We start from the raw sequence: 11,444 nt of genomic DNA on the forward strand, positions 1-11,444 counted from the left end.
ATGTGCCAGGAACGGAAGGGGAGGGGGAAAAATGCGCCCGTGCTGCTGAGGCATTGCCCTGCCTCCCCAGAAAGGAGCGCAACGGACGCCATTGTCGCCCCCTCCTCTAGAGCAGATGTTGTATCGCAGGAGGGAACGCAGGGCAGACAGTGGCTACCGCCCCCCTTGACACTGCACTGATGATCCAGCTCTCCCCTTGCCGGCCAAGGGCCCAAGCCCGTTTCTGTTGGCTTCACCGGTAAAGCCGCTGTGGCAGGACCAGGGCAGTGATCTGAGAGTCAGAGGCAGGTTTTTGAAGTCGAGTTTATTTTGTTTGATGGGGTGGTTTCAGGTTGGCTTTTAGCGGGTGAGTTTACCTGCTGGATTCACCCAGACACTGCATTTCCAAAATAATCCTTTAAGCTGCTTGAAACCTTTTAAGTCCACAATACTGTCCAAACCTGGCCGTGGCTATAAGCCCTTCTGTATGGCTTTGCCTCCTTCCATTTAAAAATAGGTGTAATGAATAAAGCAATAAGGAACAACTTCTTAACTATCACTCCTCCCTTTTCTGCCTGTTTTAGGTTCAGCCGCGCAGGCCTCGCTTTGCTACGGGAGAAGTATGCTCTGTAAGGACAGCCAGTAAATAACATGGTGTTGCCCATTTTTCTCCCCAGATACATTCTAGGTCCCTATCCTGCTGTCCAAAAGATGTTTTTAGCAGAGCATTTAATAAACTCCTTACTGCTGTGCGGTGTATTCATTATACTCCCAGCGCACGTCGGACTAACGTTTCTGGAACAAGCGCGAAGTGTTGTAGACAGCCGGTGTCCTGCCCCTGGTGGGGCTCAGATTTCACCCTTAAATTGCAATAACAATTTTAGAAAGAATCATTATTTCTTGGAGTTGAGAAAACTAATTTTCTCTTCTCTCCTGAAAAATGGTAGGTGCTTTTTAAAAAGCCACGCTATAGTCAGGTTGCATCCAGAGGTCCCAGCTGAGGCCAGAGACCCATCTGGATCAGACACACAGTCCTGCTGACGCCGTTGCACTGTCGGGGCTTCAGGAGAGAAAACAAGGCAGGACTTTGTTCTCCTCAGGGGAGCACCTGGTACGGCACCGAAGGCACGTTTTGCAGGCAGAGGTAGTATTGCTTTATTGGCCAGCCAGTACAGCTGGAAGAAACAGCTTTGGATTGCACAACCCTGCATCTTTAGGCTGGATCCCTGCTACAGTAGCACTGGTACCTTGTACTTTTTCTAAGGGAATTGGGTGGCTGCATTTTGGCCAGACGTGCGTCTGTGAGCAGCAGTAACCGGCTGTGCACCCACTATCCGACAGCCCAGAATTCAGCCCTGGGGGCTCGAGCCCCGCCCCCTTCCCTGCCCCTTCTGTCCCACTCGGTGGCAGCGGTGGAGCTCAGCACCGGTAAGGACGTTAAGCACAGAGTAAAGATGTCATACTGCCAGTAACAATGAAAGGTGTGAAGCTGGTGTCCTCGCGGAGGCCCTCCTGTAATTACAGTTCTGCCCACAACGCTCTGCTTTCACACGCATTCTTGACTCCAAGGCAGGAGAGTCAGTACACCTGTAACAAAGCGCGTTACTGTCGCTGTAAGGCACGCGGTAGGTTCTTTGGTGATAGATGTAGCCTGAAGTATTTATTTTGCATCAACATTGGGTGCTTTTATTTTCTATAATTCTGCTACTTCCCCCCCCCCCCATGGTGTTGCTGGGAGGACAGCTAGAACCCAGCACAGCAGTGATGTTTGTTTGCGCAAGCCTTTCACTTTCTTTTTCACAGTAACTGGTCAGCCAGCAGATCATAGGGTTTCTCTCTCTTAAACCATCTCAGCAGTAGCCAAAAGATCACAAGAAGCCTGAGCATAGCAGAAGAAAGTTGTTTGGTTTCATGTCTGGACACATCCTTGCTAATCACCCCGAATAATTCCTGTTGAAGTGAGACCCGACATGTACTTCATTGAATCGAGAGGCTCTAGAAAAGCTGAAAATATTTCTGAAGAAAGTCAGAGAGCAAGCTCTTATGTCAGTGACCGATCTGTACGTGTGGTTGAAATTCAGCTGTTGTCCAAACAGACCAATGGTGATGACTGGAGCCAAAAAGTTAAAAAAAAAACCCCAACCAAACCCAAACTGTTTTAGGTAAAACTGTACCTGCTTCACCCCCGTTCACAGTTAACTGTATTGCTAAAGGTCTTTTGTAAGCTATTCGGAATTTTCTTTTTTTAACAAACACTGAGCTAAAAATATCCCCATAATTTGAAGGAAAAATAAACCTTTCCTCTCAAAACACCAACTCGGTCCCTCCCCTCTCCTGTGTGTCAGGAGCTGTGCACCAGCCAGGCTGCCATAGCGTGTCTGGTTTTGTTCAAGCTGTGTAGGTACGCGGTTCTAAGGAGGTAAAAAAAAAAAAATCTCTTAGGAGGTAAGCCAGAGAACACCCTGTCAGTACTTGAGAAACTAGAAGACATCCTTCCTCTTTTCCCCAGCGTACAGTGAAGTTTGAGCGATGTTTGAGGTGGCTGTAAGGAAAGTTGTTTCTTGGGATGGGGTAAGTAACTGCAAGAACAAAGTGGTGATTGAGGCTGGCTGGAGGGCCCCCCCTTTTCCAAAGGACGCTTTGTTTCCATGCTGACTAGCTCCTGCGGAGGTTAAACGTTTGGTGTTTTCTGACTTGCTCAGCCTGTGTATAAGAATAGTTTGTTTTTCTCTCCAACAGGATGTAGCCATTTCTCCAAAGCAGAGGGATGAGGTCATTCAGTGGCTGGCCAAGCTCAAATACCAGTTCCACCTTTATCCAGAAACGCTCGCCCTGGCCATCAGCCTTTTGGACAGGTTTTTAGCTGCAGTAAAGGTAAATATTCACACATACATAAACTGAAATAGATTTATACCACCCACTCAGCTCTTTCTGTGTACAGTCCTAGTGGTGGGGCTGTTCGGAAGCGCTTACTTCCCCCTCTGCTCTCGCATATGTAGAGGATGGTACCTGCACTACTCCAGGAGCTTAATTTCGGGTTGTGGACCTGGCCGCACGCACTGCCGCCAGGAACTTTTGGAGGTAGATTCTTTCCGTAGTTTTTTTTCATGCAGTGAAAGTAACCATGGCTTTAATGAGAACACACAGTTCTCGGGAAACTGACCCAGTCCTTATACCTGCCAAGAATATTTTCCCTCTCTCCTCTGTTCTGCCCATTTCCTTCAGGTAATGCAGCTCATTAGTTTGAATGTATATTAACCTAACAGAAAAGAAGCACCTTCCTCCTCAATTACACACTCGCTCTTAACCTGGTTTGAATATTGAATTTGCCTCAGCACAGTACCTGTTCCTCTAAGTAACCAGAACAAGAGGCTGCATAGACCTTATGCTTTAGATATAAAGAGAACAGTCTCTACCTTAACCCAAACCTAAAGGAAATGCCTACTAGCCCGCAGTTAGAAATCGAGGCCCAGTGCCCTCCGACAGAAAAGTCAGGGAAAGTCCCTGCTCACCTCTTAATTTCTCTGGTGTTTTAACTGCATTTAATCTCATTTCTACCACCTAGAATGGCTGGGAGCACCTGCTAGCAGTGAACTAGCTGGAGGAAACAAATAAATGTTTGAGGACAAGTTTGGGCCTGACAAGCGTGCTAATGAAACAAAAAAGGTGGGGGAAGAAGATACAGCCAGAAGGGATTGCTTTCTGGGGGAGTAGTTCACTACTAACCTGCGGTATAGCCAGTCTGACAGACTAAGAGCTTAAGACTGACGTCAAGTCAGACAGATGTGAAGGAGAGAGGTAAGCAAGCATGGGTGCAGGCCATCAGAATGACAGGCTGTGCTGAACGGAACAGAGAATATATATATGCCCGTTCAGTTTTAAGGCTGTTTTGCCCTAGAAACTGTTTAAAAAAGACAAGTTAAAAATCAGCATTTGGGCTACCTGCAACTGGGATCCGCTGCTCTCCTGTCTCCGCAAGTCTGCCATGGAAGCATGTTAGATGTGCTGTGCTTGGGCCATGTTCTGCCCCCGCGCCAAGTGACTGAACAAACTGTGGGTCAACCTGAAATCGCTGGCCTTGAGTTGTGAAGTCAGGCTGTGGGTAGCCTTATCTCTTGCCATATTTGCTCAGTTACATTCCGTGCTCAGCAAACTCCCAGTCTCATCTGCGTGTGTCTAATCTCATCACCAACACTGCTAGGTAAGCAATATAGCTTAGGAGATCTAAGCAGAATAATGTATTCTCAGCCTGTGCACTGACATTTCAATGTGACTTAGTTTGGTAGAATGCAAGTGACATCATCCAGTAACCTACCCTTTGAATATTAATAAACATTGATATTTTAATTACAAGCCATGGAAGTTTTTATTTTTAAGGAGAGCTCAAAGTAGCTGATTTACTGAAACATGGAGATGGGAAATAGATTTAAATCCTTCGACAGCTAATGCCCTCGAGTACGGTTTTTTCTTTCAGTAATCTGCAGCAGCCAAGGAGTCTGCAAAGAAAGTATGAGAATAGGAGTAAGGAGTCCACTGCGTGCTTCAGGCAGCGAGCAGCAGTGTGGAAAGGTGTTTCGTCCGGGTTCAAACAGCTCAGAGCTTTGTGCTCCCTCCCCCAGTTTTCTGCTCCCATAAAGCCATCATTCCTTTGACGCAGCTTAACTCCTGGTTTTTTTTACCAGGCGCTACCATGTGGGACTTGATTATTAAGACAACTAGTCCCCTCCTTTCACCGTGAACACACTTAGAAATTGCTCGGACTGGCTGCCCCTGAGGCTGTTACCCAGTCAAGCTTTAGAGGCCCAGCCAGCAGCTTCTGGTGTAACTCACTGCACAGCAGGCGTTAACCCTCAACAGAGCCGTGTTTACAGCCGATCTCAGCGGCACTTGCCCACGTGTGAGGAGCAGGCAAGGCAGGTAGAAGCTCCCGTAGGAGACCAGGATGGGTGACTGGGTTTTAACACGCTTTGGCAAAAGACACAGTTGTTCCTTCCAGGTCAGTCTCTAGAGGGGATGCACTTGGGAAAAAGAGGAGACAAAATTATTGTTAACGGGGAGAATAAGTTTCGCTGATGGTAGGAACCTGCTCTAGAGACCTGCTTTTCCCCGAATACGACACAGAAGATGTCCTTCTTTGCTGTACATTATTTTGTGCTGACTGGGCAGTTTTCTTTGAACCTGCCTGCATGGTCAAGAACAAGTTCCAGTCTTGCCCTAAGGGAGTTTATTCTCTGCTTTCAGTGACACCTGAATGCGCAAGCAGACGTGGGCACGCACCCCCCCCGCCCCCAAGCGTGGATTTTCTACACATATTTAACTTGAAGTTTAAACGGCACTAGAACGCCAAAGCTCTAGGCATAGGATGGCCCTTTTTAAGTAACTGAGGCTGAACGTTGGTGAAGATCTTCCATTTGGACACAATCCTGTGTTCTTCTCTTGCTGCTTTCCGGAAGCAGCGTTCTGGATTTCTTGACAGCTCACTGCATGAGCCTAACGTGCAGCATCTCGCCCTTCAACCACCCCATAGCTCTGTCGCATCTGCTAAAATTTACCTAGCAAGAATAAATCACGGCAACAGGTCCGGTTCTAAGTAGCCTTTCACATTCAGCGCAGGATTTTCACTTACCTTTGCTTTCAGCATCTCCTAACGTGGACAGAAGAGGACCAGTTGCCAGTAGGCTATTGGAGGGCTGGGGGCATGGCTCTGCAGCTCTCTACTCACTTGGCTGCGACAAGGTTTAGAAACGGTGCCTCCGCATTTCCGAACCCCCAGCCACTAAGGAGCAGGTGGACACATCCTGTGGTTTTTACGCTGATGCTGGAAGTGAAGTCCTTTGTCAGACGGTCAGATGGACAAAGATCGCTGCTAAGCAACAGCTCCAGCAGATACGCCGTATTTGGAGCGTGTGCTTAGTCTGGGTCCATCACAGGGACTATCTGAATACTTACAGCCCTTGCATTCCGCTTCCCCCCTCACCCCCCCACCCGAGGCCCATAAAAGGAGTTTTTGATGCACATAAAAAAAAAAACCACCCTTTCCCCAAAATTCACTTACCTTGCCTAAACAACTCACTGTAGAAGGGACCAGCTCTCCCTCGATGATCCCTGGGCCACAGTTTTGAGAACTGCAGCGCGAGATTACGTGAGTGGTCATTGTTATGGGTGTTTTATACTTCCCTAGGCAAGGACAGCATTTTTCAATTCTCTTCTTTTCCTTCCTATTCTGTGTCTGGCCCCCAGCAGCACTAACAGCAGAGCTCTGCTGAAGCAGGTGGAGTGGCAATGTTTTTTTGCCAGGTGACAATCGGGCCCTTCTGATTTTCTCCTTCCTGTTTCTACTGCGCTGCCTAAAAACAAGCTCTATCACAGGGACTATGTGAATACTTACAGCCCTTGCATCCCGCTTCCCCCCTCACCCCCCCACCCGAGGCCCATAAAAGGAGTTTTTGATGCACATAAAAAAAAAAATCACCCTTTCCCCTCCAAATTTCACTTACCTTGCCTAAACAACTCACTGTAGAAGGGACCAGCTCTCCCTCGATGATCCCTGGGCCACAGTTTTGAGAACTGCAGCGCGAGATTACGTGAGTGGTCATTGTTATGGGTGTTTTATACTTCCCTAGGCAAGGACAGCATTTTTCAATTCTCTTCTTTTCCTTCCTATTCTGTGTCTGGCCCCCAGCAGCACTAACAGCAGAGCTCTGCTGAAGCAGGTGGAGTGGCAATGTTTTTTTGCCAGGTGACAATCGGGCCCTTCTGATTTTCTCCTTCCTGTTTCTACTGCGCTGCCTAAAAACAAGCTCTTTCCACTCCAGCGCTGCACATCAGCGGGTGCCAATTACGATCATGGGGCTGGCAGATTGCTGTTCTGCCTTATGTCACGGACTACGGATTTTTGCTTGGCACGGCTTGCCACCGCCGTGGCGTAGCTGGAGGTCAGCCTGCTGATCCAGAACGCGTTGCACAGGCAGCTGAGACCCTGGGGCTTAGGATGTCCAGCCAGAAAGGATTAGGCATCGTTTTTGCATCGCATTCACACAGAGACTTCTCTGCTCTTCTGTACCATAGGCCCGTCCAAAGTACTTGAACTGTATTGCAATCAGCTGCTTCTTCCTTGCTGCAAAGACCATTGAGGAAGATGAGGTAATTTTTTGTTCTTACTACCTTAGCATTGTCTGAATATATACTCTTCCAGTCCTGCCTTTCCTTGCACATGGTGGCTGACGCTTGCCAGGACAGGAACGAAGCGTTTTGTGTGATTTCTGTAACGATTGGTTCTCTCGTGTCTTTTTTGCGTTGGCTTTTGCAGAGGATTCCAGTACTGAAGGTGTTGGCTCGGGATAGCTTTTGTGGTTGTTCTCCAGCTGAAATTCGCAGAATGGAGAAGATTATCCTGGATAAACTGAACTGGGATCTTCACATGGCAACGCCACTGGATTTCCTTCATATTGTAAGTAAGGGGCTATTTACATTCTTCCCGGTGTCTGTCGGTGTAAGTAAGGTACCTAGACAAAAACTCTACCTGTAGGGGAGTGAAGACCTCAGGATGTGTTCGCAACTCCTCCATACAAGTAGTTGCTGAAAGAAAAAGCCTTGCCAGAGAATTTCAGAGCAAACTTGTGACACTTTGGGCGCAATTTCCAAAGCGTGGGCCTGCCATCTGACCTGTTTTGAGGCACGTTAAACCACACGCTAAGACTCACAGTTCCCGAAAACCTTCCCCTTAAGTCTTAATTTCTAGTGGTTTTGCTCAAAGCTGAATGCCAGGCAGCATGAAAACAGTAAGTACAACCATGGAGAAAGCACCTATGCTGGGCAACGGGTGTGCTCTGTGCCGGCTGCAGAGAGGCACGGCCAGAGAACCAGACTCGCGGATGAGTTAAGACAAAGGGAAGGAAAGCATTCTGAGGTTCTCTGTTGAATTTCATCCTCTCTGCTTGCTCGAGAAGGAGTTTTTGTCTAGGACACCTGAACTGCCAAACCTGTGTTGCTGAGAGAGAAGGGTGGAAGGGGATAGCCTTTCGCAGAGCCCTGAGAAGCCTGGTCCCCAGGCAGATGATGTGTATGATGGCAGGTCCCGCCAGAAAGGCTGCACCAAGTTGTTGGTGGGTTCAACGCATTGGGTTTTTTTCCATGGTTTGGAAATTGCCTTGAAGGTTAAGCTGGAGGATCCTCGTCTGTCAAAGACGTGTCGCATGCCATTCCTGAGGTCTGACCTGGCTTTGCCTGTGGGGGTTGCCTTGTCGGTGACACCAGCTGCCTCATGTGCTTGTTTCCCCCCCTAGTTCCACGCAGTTGCGGTGTCCAGCAGGCCTCAGCTACTGACCATCCTGCCCAAGCTGAGTCCCTCTCAGCACGTGGCGGCGCTCACCAAGCAGCTGCTGCACTGCATGGCCTGTTACCAGCTGCTGCAGTTCAAGGGCTCCATGCTGGCGCTGGCCATTGTCAGCCTGGAGCTGGAGAAGCTGCTCCCCGACTGGCTGGCTCTCATCATCGAGCTGCTCCAGAAGGCACAGGTGAGGGGGTGCTGGCACCGCGCCTGGCGGCAGGGAGGGACCAGGGGCCACAGAAGGCTGCAGCATCTTGCTCAGTACTCCAGTGATCCAAGTCAGCCGGGGCTCTCGGCTCCCTAGCTGCCGATCTCTGCCTGCAGTTACGCTTTTGCGAGGACGGTCGTGCTTCAGCCTGAAGGGACAGTTCTGCAAGGTCTTGATCTTGACTGCATGCAGCAGGTGACAAAGCACCTGAGGTATACGGGCGCTCTCTGCACCAGGGAGAAAATAACACACTGGGGAGAAAATTCTAGCTCGCCACTCCGCCATTCATTGTAAGCATACTGGCTGGTCTGACAAGTACCGGAAAGACAGACACTCAAGCTGCTAAAAACATGCAGTGAAACCTTTTAATATCTGACAGGTTTCCCCCCCCACTATTCCCATGAGGCGTAAGAAGGAGCAGGGGTCCGTATCTTACGAGGTCGTCACGTTGGGGGTCTTTCTGATCCTTTATCACTTATTTCCTCCTCCATCCAGCATGTCATTAAGAAGTGAGGTGCGCGGGTGGCCGGTGCGCTCAGAGCCCTAGCCCTGCCCGGGCTGACAGCCTCTCCTCTCCACGGCAGTGATCCCGCAAATGCCGGTATCTTTGCTTGTCTTCCCACTCCAGATGGATAGCTCGCAGCTGATCCACTGCCGGGAGCTTGTGGCACATCACCTTTCCACTCTGCAGTCTTCTCTGCTGCCCAATTCTGTATATGTCTACAGTCCCCTCCAGCATACCCTGGTGACCTGTAACAGAGGAGTGTTCAAATGCCAGCCCTCCTCTGTCCCAGGGCCAGGTTTCTCCAAGGACAACGGCAGGCCAGAAGTGCCAGTCACAGGGACAGCCGCGCTCTACCAGCGTCTGCCAGCTCCCAGCGGTTGCAAGCAAGCCTCTGCCAAGCGTAAAGTGGAAGAGATGGAAGTGGACGACTTCTACGATGGTATCAAGCGTCTCTACAACGAAGACATCGCTCCAGAGGTAGTGGCTCTTGAAAGCATGGGCTCTGTTTGTGGCGCTGATGTCTCGAGGCAGGAGGGCAACGTTTCCCCTTGTCCACCTTTACAGCCCGTGTCGGTTATGTAGCTGTGAGTGCACACCACCTGCTCCACCACAGCTACTCTAGAAACCATGCAGAACCTGGCATCCTGCGTTCTCAGTGGGGGGGGAGAAGGGGCCATACCTTGTCAGGCTGAACTGAAGGGAGCCAAAAAACAGAAAAAAAAAATATCCCGACCCTTCTTTCAATTTTTTTCTCGTGCGGCTAATTATAGTTCCACTATTTAAGCACTTAAAAACACAAAAAAGTATAAAAATCTAAAAAAAGACCCAAAAACCAAACAAAAAAAGTAGCAAAAAATTGTTTCTTTCTAGTGTTGTCAGTTCCACTGTTTTTCTGCTCCTGTGTATTGTAACCCATTCTCCACGTCCAAGAGCTCACATCAGTCGTGCAGAGTTGTTCCAGGTTTCCCAGCCAACTAACACCTCTCTGATCCGATTTCCATCTGCTCCTTGCTCTCTTTCTGCTTGCTCCTCTTTTAATTCTCAGCAAGTCTTGTGCATGATGTTCTGTACTACCTGGCCTTCACGGCAACTTTCTTTTTCCTTTCTAAACAAAAAGACCTTTTTTCTTTTGTTAGCACTTTGGTGTTTAAATGTGATAATGTTTAAAAACTGGATTTAAATAAGAGGTTAGTCAGGAAAAAACCAAAAACAACTCTGGCAAGCTGCTCCACACTTAAGTACAACCACAGGAGTGTGAACGTACTCTAGAAGAACACTAGGGCAGCCAGCCACCGTGCTCTCTACCTTACTTACACGGAGACTTCTCCAAGTTAAAACAGTTTGCGTTTTCCAACACCGAAAGCAGTTCATGGTTTTTGTATCACTTGAACAAAAACGGTTTTGTTTTTTTTTTTTTCTTGTTTGCACCAAGCATCATTGTACTCAGTGTGGATTTTCACCAATGCTTGACACTCTGTGTCAAGTGTAAACCTTGAATTCTGCAGTCTGTGTTTTTCCCAGATGTTTGTAAGCATAGCACGTGACCAGCACACGCTCGGTGAGGTGCTGGGGCAGCTACGTACGCCTGAGGTTTGAAAGGTGTGTCATTATCAGCCACAAAACCAAAACAAAAGACCCTAACCCTCAAGTTTTGTGTTCATGTAACTTCTAACCAAGAGTAAAACCTTTAAAAACTTGTCTCTTAAATGTTATACCTCTGTTTCTCAGAATGACCTGTCCCAATTGTAAGCTCTCTCCACAGCCCTGAGGAAGGTATTGTATTTGGAGCCATTGTACTGATGAAAGCCTTCTGGTAGCAATAAAGAAAGTTGTCCTGGATTCCGAGTCTCGTTTTGTGCTTTTCACCCGAGTCCAGGATCGGTTTTACCTGGAGGCTGGCAAGGGAGCTGCTCCGTGCCAGGCCTGTGAGAAAATGGCTTTAAGGGTGCCGGGCAGCCGGGGTGCCAGGGGAGCTGCACAACAAAGTCATTGCCTCTACAGCGGTTCCAGCTTTAGCCCCAGCTCTGGTGCTCCTCACTCCCTCCTCAGTCACCAGGCTGGTCCCCTTCGAGGCCGAGTACGGGCCACTCGGTGCACGGCCGGGACACCGCTCCATCTCACCTGTCCTGTAACCGTCTCCTTTTTGGTATTCTGAACGCCCCATTGAAGAGTCAAGTTTCCCACACCCAGGCTGGCTGTCAATTCCTGCTTGCCTGACATCCCTTCCACTGGAAATCACATTTGATAATAAAAAGGTTAGCACAGACTTCATTTCTGCTCTTTTCTCTAAGCTCACGGATTACACTATAGATTCTGTTCCGTAATCTCGCCTTTTTCCCGGCTGGCTTTGATCTGGTGCACTTCAGGAGGAGCCGGCCCCTCCTGCCCCCTGTCCTCTGAGATGCCATCCTTTTTGTTGTGCA

The 11,444-nt window shown here is 48.8% G+C and overlaps 1 protein-coding gene across 1 annotated transcript in view; it reads left to right on the top strand.

Moving 5' to 3' along the window:
- The window catches only part of CCNI (cyclin I), an 18,297-nt gene extending 7,437 nt beyond the window's left edge, over window positions 1-10,860 (top strand). The window contains exons 2-6 of the mRNA XM_009324015.1: window positions 2,719-2,853; window positions 7,048-7,122; window positions 7,289-7,429; window positions 8,265-8,495; window positions 9,145-10,860. Coding sequence (XP_009322290.1) covers window positions 2,719-2,853; window positions 7,048-7,122; window positions 7,289-7,429; window positions 8,265-8,495; window positions 9,145-9,603 — 1,041 coding nt within the window. The 3' untranslated portion in view covers window positions 9,604-10,860. The remainder of the gene's footprint in view (window positions 1-2,718; window positions 2,854-7,047; window positions 7,123-7,288; window positions 7,430-8,264; window positions 8,496-9,144) is intronic.
- Window positions 10,861-11,444: the final 584 nt, after the last annotated feature.

Source organism: Pygoscelis adeliae, unplaced genomic scaffold, assembly GCF_000699105.1.
Source record: "Pygoscelis adeliae isolate BGI_AS28 unplaced genomic scaffold, ASM69910v1 Scaffold55, whole genome shotgun sequence".
In the NCBI taxonomy this organism is placed as follows: Eukaryota; Metazoa; Chordata; class Aves; order Sphenisciformes; family Spheniscidae; genus Pygoscelis; species Pygoscelis adeliae.